The 16,445-nt window shown below is 38.9% G+C and overlaps 1 protein-coding gene across 3 annotated transcripts in view; it reads left to right on the forward strand.

The window, feature by feature from the left end:
* IQCH (IQ motif containing H) overlaps positions 1-16,445 on the forward strand; it is a gene marked incomplete at both ends in the record, with an annotated part of 100,684 nt that overhangs the window by 3,075 nt on the left and 81,164 nt on the right. For all 3 annotated transcript variants that reach the window (XM_082617323.1, XM_082617324.1, XM_082617325.1), the window contains 2 exons: positions 11,504-11,587; positions 15,505-15,680. In XM_082617323.1, coding sequence (XP_082473449.1) covers positions 11,504-11,587; positions 15,505-15,680 — 260 coding nt within the window. The remainder of the gene's footprint in view (positions 1-11,503; positions 11,588-15,504; positions 15,681-16,445) is intronic.

The following is a 16,445-nucleotide window of genomic DNA, read 5'->3' on the forward strand; positions in this document are numbered from 1 at the left end:
TTGTAATTGATTGCAACCAGAGAGGCTAATTGCAGACCCAATTAACTGACTTGAGTCCTTAGAATAAGGTGCAAAAGCCTTTTGCTTCTGCAACTAATTGTGGACCTGACCTGATATTATGTGGGAAATTTTGTTTTGCATTCTCTGTTTTATTCAGAACTAGAAATAGAAACAAGACCCCCACTTTGTAATGTTGACAATCACAAAGGTATTATAGATCCAATTTCCACACACTTCTTCCCTCCTGAACCCCCACTTCTGACTCTAAATCCCCAAGCAGTCAGCTCTGCAGGGAAGCCTGATAGAAACAGGCCTCCAAAGAGGTCAAATAATGAAAGTAACGGTTAGTGATATAAATTGGTTAATAAAACATAATTTTAAATGAAGCTGTCTTAAAATTCCAAAAGAGCTTGCTGAATATAAATTAAGTAGTAAAATAACCTGGACAGAAACTAGAATTAGAAAGCATTATTTTAAATCTGATCGTAAAACTAGTTTTCTTCTAGATTACTCATACTCAGTTTAAATAAATATGTAATAAATCTGTAAGTCTTCCCTATTGCAGTAATTTTTGTTTGTTAACAACATAATAACCCATTTTAGGTAAGCAAGAAAAATTGCTAATCATGTATTTTCTAAGAGATAAGAACAAGCTCAGATATTTTTCTCAACTGAGTATTTAAAAAGCCCAATTTCACATTTTCACAAGAGAATAATACTTGGGCTTTGATCAAATTGTATTTGTTTCTAAAATTCAAGCTTTAGATTATGAAATGACTTGTGGACATTAAATTACATTTAACTAGCATTAAACTGTCATCTGGTACCTATTCCATAGGCATAATTCTCAAACCATACCTTTTTTAAAAAATGATTATGGCACACTTTTTTCTTATGTGCCACTTCCCCTGGGAATACTTGAAGAAGATGTCAGCTAGCCATAACATGGCTACTTTGTCACCTGCACTGGAGACTTACCTACACAATTCATGAAAATAGAAGTGGATGAAAGTGAAGCAATTTTTTTCTCTAAATACATGGACCCCCAAATCTATTCAATATAGTAATTTTGTTCCCAGAGTTGAGAGGGATTCACTAATCAAAATCAGCTGGTAGGAATGTAAGACTCAGGTACGCATTTAATACAAGTTGCAGCCTTGTCCCCTCTTTCTATTTCCGTAGGAAATTTGTGATCAAATCTGGTGTGGAATTGGCCCCAGAAATAATGACACCGTGCACTAGCCAATTGGGGCTGCACTAAGTTATTCGAACCCTAAAAATGAAAGCTTAGTAGCTGATAACTACATAATATATTACAGTTGTAGGCATTTGGTTATTTGTTTATGCAGTGTTGCACACACAGGAGTAACTGCATTCTCCAAACCCACAATCACAGGAAACATGGCCTTTCAGCAATGTTTTTGACCACAAAATATTTATCATGTATTTAAAAATCTATGGCTTAATGATACGAACATGAAGACAATTATACATTGCAGAGTAACCACCTCTTTGAAAGGAGGAATTACGAAACATGATTGGCTGTTACATATTTTGAGAAGTATTCTCAGATGTAACAAAAAGTTTTAGCTATTTTTAACCAACAGAGGTAGGATGTTGTTGATTACTTGTCCAAAGAAACAGATTGGCCTTGTAATCTTATAAGATGATAAAAAGAAAGTCATCCTTTCCAGGTTATATATGCTGCTCTCTTAATTGTATATTGCATATTTTTATCATTTTTATTAATGAAATATAATTATAACCAAAAAAAATCTACCATGGTTCATAGCAGGAATAGAATAGTAGGGTCTATTTTAAGCAAAATCTATCAGTCAAATTAAGAAAGAACTGCAACGAAGAATCCCAATTCCCCTAGAAAAATCAGAGGTCTAAATAAAACCTACAAACTAACTCTGCTTAACAGTTTCTTTGCCCAAGTTACTTCCTCCACTTTTTTTTTTTTTTGCGGTAGGCAGGCCTCTCACTGTTGTGGCCTCTCCCGTTGCGGAGCACAGGCTCTGGACGCGCAGGCTCAGCGGCCATGGCTCACGGGCCTAGCCACTCCGCGGCATGTGGGATCTTCCCGAACCGGGGCACGAACCCATGTCCCCTGCTTCGGCAGGCGGACTCTCAACCACTGCGCCACCAGGGAAGCCCCCTCCACTTTTAATTTAACCCCTGTGATTCTCTATTACAATGCATCATTTGTTACTACACTTAAACTCAGTGGCATTTTAAAATATATTGACATTAAATGAGATGTGCCGAGTATGGGGCTCTGGTGCCGTGAGCAGGTATATGGGGCAGCTGCCAACCAATTAAACTCCCAGTGATGACTTTCCTCTCTCACTTCTCTTCCTCCTTTAAAATACAAATAGAGAAGTATTGAGGTGGGATTTCCTCTTTTCTCTATGTGATCTTTTATTTCATTGCCAATTGATTTAATAGCAAAAAGGAATGTATATAGTTCAGCCTCTTTTTTTTTTTTCCAACTGAGCATTATTTCAGCAAATTATCCTTGGGGTTAACACAGTTCATGGTCTCCAAGATACTCCATTCCATAATTGTGGATCCTGTTATTAGAAGGTTCATGAAAATGTTTTTCTGTTGCTCTGTATTGTCACAAAAGCCTAAAAGATAGCAAAACTAACTTTTATGCACAACTGCCATACCCCAAATGCTCATGAGACAATTCCTTCGTAACCCCACTCCCTTTCACCAGAGGGTAAGAACTGTGCTCGCCTCCATTTGTGAACAGGGGCAGGGTGGAGGACCAGATCCCAGAGGGTTATATCTGGAATCACATTTTTACTGTGCCTCCAAGCACATTGACCCCTTTCTACTTTCCCATTTTGAGTTGACAACTCAAAGACGCGATAGATTCTGTTGCTTCCACCTCAGGGCTGGGAAATCAGGACTTTCAGTCAAATCTTTGCAGTCTTCAACATGTATTTTGGCAAGTAGGATGAAATCCTCAGTTTAGTTATGATATTGCCACATTAGATCTTTGAAACAGATGTATTGCCAAGATCTCCCAGACAGCAGTTCCAGAAAATCCAGGTCTTTGGGGATCAGGAACAAATTACATTTAAAACTTCCAAATTTCTTTATAGCCCAAATTAAAATGAAAACATATTTCTATTCATCCATGTTGCATTCATCCAAGTAATCCAAATCAACACTCATTCACTGGTTAGATCAGGGTTGGCCCCAAGATCCTATAATATTAAATTACCCAGTTGAGCTTGAGCTATCGATGTTGTACCATGAAATACGGAAACAGCACTGAACTGGGTGTCAAATGACACCAGCTCCTGGGCTTTTGATGAAATGATTAATATTAGGATATGATCTAAAAAAAGTATTGCTTATACTAAGATAAAATATAATCTTTTTCATCTCCTTCATTCTCATAAAAAATATTAAACTTTGTGTTCAGTGGTCCTCAAATTTACACTTGTAACAACAACTGAAGACCCTAAAGAGCGTTGGTTTACAAGGGTTGTATCTGTCTATATTTACCACATTAGGAACTAAAACTGAGAAACTTTAAAAATATTGAATTTATTTTAAAATAACAATAGTAAGCACATTACCAATGTTCATCTAAAAAACATTTTTATTTTTTAAAAACCGTTTCTTTTCCAAAACAAAAAAAATTGGTGAGAAGATCGGCACTGGTTGACAAGTTTGCAAAATCTCTTAATAGAAGTTAGTTGGATTCTCCTATCTATTTCTGCATCCAATCTGTTGCAATATGTTGTTTTGGTTGAAGCATATGAAGAAAACCTGGCCTCACACAGATAACTATTGGGAAAAGGGAGATATACTTTATATATTTTACAGCCTTTTCAGATAACTGTGTATATTCTTCTTTGACTTTATACCAAAACTCAACAAGGATAATTTTTAGGAGTTAGTTGCAATATGGAATCTGAAATCAATAAGCTTTTTGTATTTGGTGGGAAGATAGCACTGAAAAGGGGAAATGTCATCTTAGTATTATTCTGAAAAGAGTTTTGACCTTCCATGCCCCCAGTCCTCTGGAGGGTCCCCCAGCCACTCTTTGAGAATCACTGGCTTTAGTTGCATGCAATGCTGTGCCAGTCGCAGACAAAAAGTTTGAACAAGAGAAAGTCTTCACTCTTCTGAAGGAAAGGCTTTCAGAACGACACAGAATCCATTTGGACAGTTTGGTTTGAGAATGTTTTCAAAACTCAACAAAGATTTGAGTTAAGTCCTGTGTTTTCTATGTCCTCATCACAAATTTCTCTAATTTTTCTCAGAAGCCCCCAAAAAACAACTCTCAGTTTTATTTTCATCAAATTGGCACTGGATGGACTATATAAATAACCCAGATAGGCCTCTCTCTTGCTGTATCTTATTTCCTATCTCAGTATCTTGTGCTTTCACACTTGCACAAGTAATTAAAACCATAATGCCTAGATCACATTTCTCTAGATGACTGCAGTATGCTGATGTGCAATCGTTTGTGAAGTATGTTCACATGTTCCCTAAATTTTTATTATTAGAGTCCAAAGGTTAGCTAATGGTTAACTTTTTATGAATTGGAGCAAGTCAAGATTATTTCTAAAATAATGTCACTCTTGCTCAGCTTGCATCCAGTATGCTTTCTTGAGTGGAAGAGAGAGGGATGGAGTTACAGCTACTGCTATTGTAACCCTGCGTATGCCCCTAGGAGTGTGTGGTGCATTTGAACATTACCCATCACACGTATCCAAATGGGGAAAAGGTTAAGAACCACTGCTCCAGTCCATCAGACTGAGGCATGGATGACTACCATCTCAGGCCAGGGTGATCGGATGAATGACAACTATGTGGTAACTGGAAATCTGTTATTAACCCCTTCTCTGCCTTAGGTACCATTGTAAGGAATAGGACTTGGAGACAAAATAAACTAGGAGTCAACCACAGAGTAACAAGCAGGGTTCAAGAGCACTTGATTTTACTGCAACGGCAGGGGCATGTCACAGAAGCACCCACAATCCCAAGGAGGCATGGTCACTGAGCATGGCCTTGCTCATGTTCTTAGGTTTCTGCAGTTGCTGTGAAAGAAAAGCCAATCCTAGCAGGACTCGTTTACTGGGTTGCAAAGAGGCAATTAGCATCATCTGATAAGAGTTTGTGGGGGAGTGGGGATAGGGATGGGAAAGGAGATGAAGGCAGAAATGAGGATGGAGAAATGGTAGCCAGTAACCATTAATGAGCATCCTTGGTTCAACAGAAGACCAAAAGTATGGTAGTTGGATAACTTCAGAGAGACAGCACCCAGGTACCCTCCTTCAGCGTGAAGCAGAGGCAATAATATTTTTTAAATTTATTTATTTATTTTTGGCTGCGTTGGGTCTCCATTGCTGCGCACAGGCTTTCTCTAGTTGCGGCGAGCGGGGGCTACTCTTTGTTGCGGTGCACAGGCTTCTCATTGTGGTGGCTTCTCTTGTTGCGGAACACGGGCTCTAGGCGCACAGGCTTCAGTAGTTGTGGCACGTGGGCTCAGTAGTTGTGGCTTGCAGGCTCTAGAGCACAGGCTCAGTAGCTGTGGTGCACAGGCTCAGTTGCTCTGTGGCATGTGGGATCTTCCCTGACCAGGGCTGGAACCCGTGTCCCCTGTATTGGCAGGCAGATTCTTAACCACTGTGCCACCATGGAAGTCCCAGGCAATAATATTTTGAGGAAAGATGGAACATTCTATCAAACTATGAATATTTTGCAGGTGATGAAGGTGGCATAAGGAAAGAAGCTGCGTCCCTCTCTATAGTGATAAGAGAAAGTGCCCCTTTATGCCAGTGCTGTTTTATTCTATGCTGATGAGGACCTAGAAAAAGCTACAAATCCCACTTACCACTCTTTGAATTCCCCAGAAGTTCTCCAGATCAGAGAACCCAATTTCATGAGTGTTGAGAGGAGAGGAGGGAACGATGAAAACACAAGAGAGAAAGGGCTAAGAATTTAAAAGACAGATTCTTTGAGTACGCTCTTCAGGCACATTTCATTGACTCATTTGACTGGCGATATCACAGCGTTCCTGCTCCAGTGGAGCTTACAGTCTGGCTACAGGAGCCAGAGTGATGCAATGGGGAGGAGAAATGTACAACAAACAAGTAAACAAGCCAGCAAAGAAACCTGTAATGACAAAATGAGAAAAGTGTGGTGAAGAGAGGGTGCCAGAGAATGACAGTGAGGGGAGACTGAGAACCTTCTTAGTAAAGGGTGGTCAGGCACACCTGATGGTGATTAGAGCCAATCAGCTCCATAAGCTAGAAGAACAGTACTTTGATAGCTCAAATAATTTGCGCACGTAATAATAATAATTTCTCTACATTTCAGTGAGGTTCCTTTTGAGAATTTAAGTCACGCTCAGCTGAGGTTAGGAAAGAAATAGTAAAACAACAATATTTATTGAGTGCTTATTCTGAACTCTGATTATGGACCTCAGTCCCCCATCCCCCATCTTTCAATTACGGGTGAAAGAGGAGTAGAATGTCTGGGGGGTGGTACTTATTGGGAGTAAGGGAAGGTAGACAGTCATAATAGTTTTCTAATGCCCTCTGACCAGATACCACAAGCTTAGTGGCTTAAAACAATATACATTTGTTACCTTACAGCAATAATTTTGTAGTTCAGAAGTACGAAAGGGGCTAAAATCAAGGTGTGGGCAGGGCTGCATTCCTTCCTGGAGGCTCTAGGGGAGAACCTGTTTTCTCACTCTTTCCAGCTTCTAGAAGCCACCCACAAAGGAATGAACAGGGAAAGCCTGGGGCCCCCTTCCTCCATCTTTAAAGGCAGCAACATGGCATCTCTGTGCCTGTCTTCTGTAGTCCCTTCTGTAGTCTGCCTCCCCCCACCACTTATAAGGACTTTTATGATGACACTGGGTCCAGCCCAATAATCCATGAGAACCTCCTTATTTTAAGGTCAGCTGATTAGCAACCTTAATTCCATCTGCAACTTTATTTCCCCTTTGCCATGTAACTTAGCATATTCACAGTTTCTGGGGATTAGAACGTGGACATCTTTGGATGGCCCCTATTCTGTCTGACACAACAAATGGAAATGAAAGTGGGAAAATAAATCAACTATACTCCAATAAAAATTAATTTAGGGGCTTCCCTGGTGGCGCAGTGGTTGGAAGTCCACCTGCCGATGCGGGGGACACGGGTTCGTGCTCCGGTCTGGGAGGATCCCACATGCCGCGGAGTGGCTGGGCCCGTGAGCCATGGCCGCTGAGCCTGTGCGTCCAGAGCCTGTGCTCCGCGGCGGGAGAGGCCACAGCAATGAGAGGCCCGCATACCGCAAAAAAAAAATTAAAATTAAAATTAAAATTAATTTAAAACAATAAAAGTGGGAAGAGAGGCAAAGGCCCTCTGTCCCTTCTGGAGTTCTCTGCTCACCCTTGGAGAGTCATCTTCTCTCTTGCTTGACATAACCATATTTGTCACAAGAGCTAAAGATGTAGTAGTTGAACTACATAATAATTTGTAGGTTTACGTTATCTTGGACAAGAAACAAGGCACTTGTTCTGAATTTCCTTATCTATAACGGGACAAGGTTGAAGTAGATGGTTTCTCAAAACTCCTCTGGTGTTATAGTCTCACCTTTGATATATCCATGTCTTTGTAGATTATATTCGAAATTATATTCCGAAGTGTATTATATTCCACTGGGCATGTCTGCTGAACTCCCCAAGGCCACAACATCCTTCTTGACAGTTTCCTGGTTAAGTCACTGTTGTATTTAATATATGCTGCCAGCATCGATGAGGTCTTCCACCCAGGAATCAACACTTGTATTTTGTGGATGTACAAAACATAAGAATAAATCTGACTTTTAAAAAAATTGACTCCTAACTTCTGCTCTGCTGATAGCAATGTGCCTTGCATTGTATCTTGCTCATGTGGAATGATCTGTTGCTTGTGACAGAATTTGCTGTTGCTGTTACAAGCTTTGGAAGTGAACATAGCTTGTGACATTAAAATATCTTCTGTTTACACAGCACTTTACGGTTTACAAAATGTTTTTCTATTTTTTGCTTCATATGATCCTCTATAATAATGTCCTGAGATTAACATACAGTTCTTTAAAATGCGTCTACTTGTAGGGTTAACTGAGTAACCAGTTTTATCATAATCCTGCATAATCATAATTGGGTCTTCGTTGCTGCGCGCAGGCTTTCTCCAGTTGCAGTGAGTGGGGGCTCCTCTTCATTGCAGTGCGCGGGCTTCTCATTGCGGTGGCTTCTCTTGTTGTGGAGCACGCGCTCTAGGCTCGCAGGCTTCAGTAGCTGTGGCACACGGGTGCAGTAGTTGTGGCTCATGGGCTCTAGAGTGCAGGCTCAGTAGTTGTGGCGCACGGGCTTAGTTGCTCCACGACATGTGGGATCTTCCCAGACCAGGGCTCAAACCCGTGTCCCCTGCATTGGCAGGTGGATTTATATGCATCCTTGATCAGGGTAATAGAGGTACTAAGTAATTTGTTGGAAAACTGACCTCGAGAAATTGATTGAAACACGGACTTACTCACATGCTGCATATGTGGCAACAAAGTGATCAGACATCCTTTATATTTTAAATTGGACATCATTTTAATGAGCCATCTCACACTGCCTTTTATCTTTACTTCTGAAAGGAAATGCGTTCATAGAATACGTTCATAGAATGATTAATGTACTTTTCTTAATCATACTTTATTCTCTAGGCATTTTCCTGCCTTCTTATAGTCTTGATATATGTTATTCACAATACATCTTCCTAAACACTTATCTGAGTATAGACAGAATTATACATAGGCAAAATCCCAAGAGTTACAATATTGCAACCACACATCAAGATGGCATTGTTTGTAGCTATCTATATTAACTTTCATATGTGGTGAGTTCCCAAAATTATTTTAGAAATTAATAATTTTTCAAAAATAATTCAAACAGCCCACGTATCCTTCTGCCTTTTTAGTTCTTAAGTTCATCTGCATAAAGCAAGAGGGAGACTTTTAGATGGATTGTAAACTCATTTAATTTCCAGACATTGTCTAGTGTTTAAACACTAACATCAAAGCGAAGAGCCAATTATCAGAGTTCATTTGATCTGAAGCCCTGTTGCCTGAATTGCTATAGTTTTCCTTATTCTGAAAAGGAAATCTGTGTCACATCTCGAAGATGTAGTATTTAAAATCACTTTATCTATAGCAGTTTAACTTGAAACATGTGTTTGGGCTCACTAACCACAAGGAGGCATTGAAGCATCTATTCAAAATGTGAAAAGCAATTTTATTTTTTTAAAAGTTACACCTACAGTTGCTGAATTTCATATAAGCAATTATACTGCTTGTGAGTATGCATGCCTTTTAAGTTCATGTTTTGGTCCACGTTCATTTTTTATTTTAACCCCTGCAATAGCAGAAAGTGTTGCCGCTGCTGTTTCAGGACAGTAGTAAATCCATGTGTGTTTTCCTTCTGCTGTTCCAATGGACATGAAGGAAAATGGTGGGGCTTTCATTAGTACTGACAAAGTAACTGCACTAACCTTTATTGTCCTTTAACGTTAAAAGATCTTTTGACTGTGTGAACAGAAGCATATTTCTTTAGTATTTAGAATTACTTAAATACATATTCGCAACAGCAAGAGTTTTATCTGAAATCTGTGTGTCAGTTGAGAGTGATTCCAGGACACATCTTCAAAATGCCACATAAGAAGCATAGGACAACCCTCAGAATGGGAGAAAATACTCGCAAACGAAGCAACTGACAAAGGATTAATCTCCAAAATATACAAGCAGCTCATGTAGCTCAATATCAAAAAAACAAACAACCCAATCCAAAAATGGGCAGAAGACCTAAATAGACATTTCTCCAAAGAAGATATACAGATTGCCAGCAAACACATGAAAGGATACGCAACATCACTAATCATTAGAGAAATGCAAATCAAAACTACAATGAGGTATCACCTCACACCGTCAGAATGGCCATCATCAAAAAATCTACAGGACTTCCCTGGTGGCACAGTGGTTAAGAATCCGCCTGCCAATGCAGGGGACATGGGTTTGAGCCCTGGTCCAGGAAGATCCCACATGCCATGGAGAAACTAAGCCCATGCGCCACAACTACTGAGCCCGAGCGCCACAACTACTGAAGCCCATGTGCCTAGAGCCCATGCTCCACAACAAGAGAAGCCACTGCAATGAGAAGCCCACACACTGCAACAAAGAGCAGCCCCTGCTCACTGCAACTAGAGAAAGCCCGCATGCAGCAATGAAGAGCCAACGCAGCCAAAAAATAAAAAATAAAAAATCTACAAACAATAAATGCTGGAGAGGGTGTGGAGAAAAGGGAACCCTCCTACACATTCTTGGTGGGAATGTAAATTGATACAGCCACTATGGAGAATGGTATGGAGGTTCCTTAAAAAACTAAAATTAGAACTCCCATACGACCCAGCAATCCCACCACGGGGCATATACCCTGAGAAAACCATAATTCAAAAGGAGTCATGTACCACAATGTTCATTGCAGCACTATTTACAATATCCAGGACATGGAAGCAACCTAAGTGTCCATCGACAGATGAATGGATAAAGAAGATGTGGCACATATATACAATGGAATATTACTCAGCCATAAAAAGAAACAAAATTAAGTTATTTGTAGTTAGGTGGATGAACCTAGAGTCTGTCATACAGAGTGAAGTAAGTCAGAAAGCAAAAAACAAATACTGTATGCTAACACATATATATGGAATCTAAAAAAAAAAAGGTTCTGAAGAACATAGGGGCAGGACAGGAATAAAGACAGACGTGGAGAATGGACTTGAGGACACAGGGAGGGGGAAGGGTAAGCTGGGACAAAGTGAGAGAGTGGCATGGACATATATACACTACCAAGTGCAAAATAGATGGCTAGTGGGAAGCAGCTGCATAGCACAGGGAGACCAGCTCTGCTTTGTGACCACCTAGAGGGGTGGGATAGGGAGGGTGGGAGGGAGACGCAAGAGGGAGGGGATATGGGGATATATGTATACGTATAGCTAATTCACTTTGTTATACAGCAGCAGCTAACACCACAATGTAAAGCAATTATACTCCAATAAAGATGTTAAAAAAATAAAAATAAAAGGCAAAAAACCAAAAAGCCAATATAGTTTTTAAACCTGAGCATAACTTTCTTATGTGCTCTTTTGAACATTCATGTTAAAATTTCCGAAACTTTTCCCGTGTTTCTATAATCCTGATTCCCAGAAGCTTTGCTGATATTGAAAAATATGAACCTCTCTGTTGTAGAATATGCTGCTCAGCACATCTTCCAGAATTAATGCTTAATCCCCTGAGAAGCAAGGACCTCATTCTTAGGAGTTGGATTGTTTCTGCGAGATGCTTCAGAGACAATTCTTTCCTGGAAATGTGGACCATGACACTGTGAAATCCTAGTGTGCCCTTTTGCCATGTTGACTTGCTCTTTCTGGGTTTTGACATCTGGTTTGCCTTTTAGGATATTCCCAGCCTGTGCGACAAAATATTAACGACTTCAACACGCAGCAGAACATGCAGCTGGGGAGGCTGTGTGACATCTTAGGTACAGTAAATACTTTTACACAAATGGCTCTTTGGAATGTTTATCAGTGGATGTTGATTAAATGTTCATTTTTTGCTTTCTTTTCTGTACAAGGAAAAGGCTTGGACTTCTAATCTTCTTGCAGGGCAATTGAATGTTTTGTTTCAAAGAACAGATTTATAGTGAAGTCAGTTGAATAAACAAATGACATTTTAACCAATTTACTTGGGCAGTTTTCTAATTCTCTTTGCTGCAGGTTTGAATAAGGATTTATCTCCTATAGCCCCAACTCTTCTTCATTTACTGAATCTGGCAGTGAATGAAGTCAACATTATATATTTGTGTCAATATTGTCTATTATATTATCTGAGGAATGAGTGGAAGGTAACAGAAATGAAAAGCATTTTGTTTTCATTATAAGAATAAGAGGGAAATGAAGATAGATTTTTAAAAGAAGGTTTTATTTAAATATATATAATCTGGTTATGAGAAAATAGGAAGTGACTAGTGGAAGGAATTATTAGAAATACAGACCTTGAGTGATAGACACATCTTTGTAAAAGTCAAGTTCTGATACTGGTTTGGTCAGTTCTAAATCAGACACCAACCAGGGGCCAGGAAGGAAGGATATAAGAACTCTAGGCTTTGGTTTGACACGGTTTAAAGAATAAATGTTTCAAAGCCTAAGTAATAATATTGAATCAGTGTGGGAAGTCCTGGCCAGAAATTCAGGATTAAACAAAAACTAGAATTTTTTAGTTACCAAATAAGAACTTCTTTGTTTTGTTAAAATATAATTGCTTTGGCCCTTATTTAAGCAAAACAAGGAAGAATTTTAAATTATCAATGACCAATTTAGCTGGCTCCCTAGAATGACATACTTTACGTGATTCATATATATTTCAGCATCATTATTATTTTATAAATGCCATTTGGTAACAAAAATACATCAGTACTAGAAATTTACAGTGTCCTAAAATAATAATAGGGTAATTGCTTTAATCTATTATCTAGGCACCAATGTTGTTTTTCAACCTTACCAAAAAAAAAATTTAATGACTTAAGATTGATTTGTTAGTGTTGAGCTATTTCAACTAAAAACCTGACTGGGTGGAAACCAATGAAGTGCAGCAGAGGGCAGACTTTGCTCTAATTTATTTGATTAATTTTTTTCTTTAGCTTTTTATATACCTTTCTATGTATAGTCCAAACCATCACCAAAGAATTTCCTTACAAAGGATTCTTATTAATAATGAGAAGACTTAAGAGTATTAGGCTTCTATTTTAAATAATTCAATAATTCAGTCTATGTCTATCTGCAATGGAAAATTTTGCTAAGATGAACATTTCTGAGAGATTATGAACCAAATGCCTTTTCTTGGTACACTATCTTCTTGATAACAATGCAATCCTAAAACCTCTTCAAGAGAAGTAATAAAAGTGTAGAAGTAAGTGAGAAAATAGAAAAAGTACTTGCTTGTGAAATAAAAATATGAAGAAACTAGGAAAATTAGTGATAATTTTATGGAAGAATAAATTATTATCTTTCTTTAAATTCCGTTAATTGCTAGTAAAGGGTGTTGATTTTTCTTCTTATTCAGGGGAAACAAAGGTAATCTGATCACATTAAGACTTGTTTGGATACTGGCTGTGAAGTCAGGGTATCAGGTGGAGAGACTTCAACAGCTTGTATCTTCAATTCCTAGATGAGTTAAGCAAGAGGGTGACTGATATTGACTACTGACTAACAGTCAAAACAATCTTCATCTTCTTCTTAATTCCTTTCCAAAATCACCTGTCAATTAATTTTGAACATTTGTCGATTCACAATCAAACCAGCCTAATACTGGATATTCCTGTTAGTGATTATAGTATTCCTTTGCCAGAAATGAACAGGAAAGGTAAAATTAGCAACATGATTTGTTATCATTTATAACCCAGAAATTTCTTCCCAAGAAAAATTTAGTTTTCTTCTGCTATGTAGACTTCATTAAGTTATTTTTGTTGTTTACTTTTTGTGTCCTTTTTTTTAATACTTAAAAAAAATACTAATTTGGTTTTAAAGACCACTAGTTTAGTAAGACACTAGTCTCTTCTTGAAAACACAAGATTTCGGATAACGAATTTGATCATTCAGCAGTTGGATACAAGTTATTTAACTACTGTCTCCTCAGTTAATTTATTTTGAGGTTCATGTGACAATGTGGTTTCAACATTAAATAGGAGCCACTTAAATATTTACATTTATGGAGCACCTACTCTGGGCCCAGCTCTGGGCCAGTTCAGAAGACAATGCTTCTAGCCACAAGATGCTCTTCTCCAGAACAGATTTCTCCTGCATGCCATGGATCTCACTAATTGTGTAAGACTTTCCAGTTCCCGAATCTCTCCATTCTCCCAGATCCCTTTGGTCAGCTCACAAGTATTTATTGAGTGGCTCCTGCATACTCGACATTGTACCAGGGCATGGGGGATTATATGAAAAGTATACACCTTGCCTTTAAAGAGTTTGGACGGACAAGATTGAAAGATTTGGAACAACAGGATGGAACAGCAGGGGACACTACTCCATCGTGTTAAATCTTGAGGCACTAGTTAAAAGGAGCACAAGTGTGGAAGGTGGGGTGTGGAACCACTGTTAGCTGGCCTAGTCAGGGTGGGCTGTGGAGCAGATTGGTGTATCTGTACTGTCTGCTGAGCACCTATTATGTGCCAGATACTGCACCAGGTGCTTTATATATATTCTTTCATTTCATACTCTCCAAAACTCTGTGCCCCAGGTGACTTTATTCCCCATTTTACAGATGAAGAAAGCAATGCTTAGAAAGGTTAAATAATATGCCCAGACTCCTAGAAAGCTGAGCAAGCATTTAATCAGTCTATGCTCTGGATACTCTGCTAAACTGAACAGAGGAGTCTTAAAATCTCTTCTCAGCCCTACCTGACCAAGGAAACATTTTACAGTGCTCCCTCCTCCAACCTTCCCTGGGCACCTGGTCTGCATGTGTCTTGTGTCCACCACCCTCCACCATGTTTTACAGCTGTTTATACATGTGAAATGGTTGCTCCTCACAGGCAGCATCTCAGTTGCTTTGATTCTGTTATCTCCTTCCATGTCCAGCCAAGTGCTTTGCCCCTACTGATCAGTCAGTTATTTTACAAATGAATGGGTGACTCTACTGGCTGCTGATTTCCTGTACATACTCCCTAAAATATTCTGCAGCCTGGAGTGGGGGTAATCTCTTCTCACTATTCCATTCGGATGGGATATTTAATTAGGATTTCTTTCTATGCATATAATAAGAAGCACATCTTGAGAAGGAGAACAGTTAAATTAAGATAGTGTTTCCTTTAAACCAAGAATCACTAGATGTCCTATTTAAGTAATATACTCCTCTTTGGGAATGGAGAAAGGAAAAGGTTGCTTTCCTGAAATAATCATTGCTATGGTCATAATCAGACCATTTATTTGGACAGAACATTCCCTAAATTGGCCTTGCCAAGTCCAGGCAGCATAAGAAATTGCAATTTCATCAGCTTTCGAAAGTTCACAGTTCTGTTTTATAATTTTCTAAAGTTAATGGGATAAATTTTTAAATCAGTATGCAAATCCCACTGATATTAATAGGAGTTCTGGGGCTAAATCCCTACGTATTATTTGAAAGTACACTTCCATGGTACCTCACAGCCCTCCTTCTGAAGGAATTTTTGTGTCTGTTTTTTTGGTGGTGGTGTTATTTATCTTTTCTTTAGAGAAATGCTAAAGTACAAAAAGCCACTTAAATTGCTAAGATCTGTACAAAACCAATCTAAATTAACTTGAATGTGGCTTTTGGATATGCTTTTTATTTTAAACTGTGCAACATCAATCTGATGCCAGAGTTCGTAATGTCTTTTACCTTTATACCAGTAATTAACATTGTGCCTGTGATTTTTAGATGCCAATGTAAGCGTCACCTACATCTGCTCCCATAGAATGAATGACGAGTTGCTGCTGTATTACAATAAAATCCTGAGTCTACAGGCAGCTGTCAAATCAGGGAAACTTGAGGACAGAAGTGACCTGCAGGACAGGTTCAAAATTATCACCCCTGAAGCTATAAACATCTTCACTGTGAGTTTGTCTTCTAATTACTACAGCTTCAGGGATGCAGTAAAATTAAATTGGAAATTTTATAACTTGCAACGTTCTGGTACACATCAGTGAAATATTATTGCAAGTTTAACAGCTTTACTGATTAGACTACAGGTCGGACGATAGGAAATAAATATCCCAGTTTAACTTGCAGACTTAGCTGAGCTACTGCTGCCCGGTTTCTCTGTAGCTGAAGCCTAATTGTAGTTATTGGGTTGTACCATCAACTAGGTGAATTTATAACATCTACGGTTGCTTTTTCTTAATTTTGTGTGGAGAACACCGAGGCAGAGAAAGGCTGGGCCTGCCTGTGGTCACAAAACTAGTTAGGGACAGAATCTAGACCAGGGCCCCTGTTTTCTGATTTCCACACTGGTATTCCTTGTTATTCCATGGGGTTTTTGTCCCTCAGGGGAATTTGGTCTTATTTACCGTATCACATGGTTCATAATGAACAAGGTTCAGATTTTTTTTTTAACTTTCTTAGAACTGATTTTTAATGAATGGAATGAATTCTGAGTTGAATCTCATCCCTAGAGAAGAACTTCTGGGAAATTCATAGAACCATGGGGCACATTCTAGAATAAGGTAGTGCAAGAGATGGCTTGAAATGAATTTCTCTATATTTTAACATGAATTTAAGCTTTCCATGGTAAACAATCAACATTTTAATACCTAATGGAGGACCTCCCTGGTGGCACAGTGGTTAAGAATCCACCTGCCAATGCAGAGGGCACGGGTTCA

The sequence above is a fragment of the Mesoplodon mirus genome, assembly GCF_964341445.2.
Source record: "Mesoplodon mirus genome assembly, chromosome: 4".
Taxonomy (NCBI): domain Eukaryota; kingdom Metazoa; phylum Chordata; class Mammalia; order Artiodactyla; family Ziphiidae; genus Mesoplodon; species Mesoplodon mirus.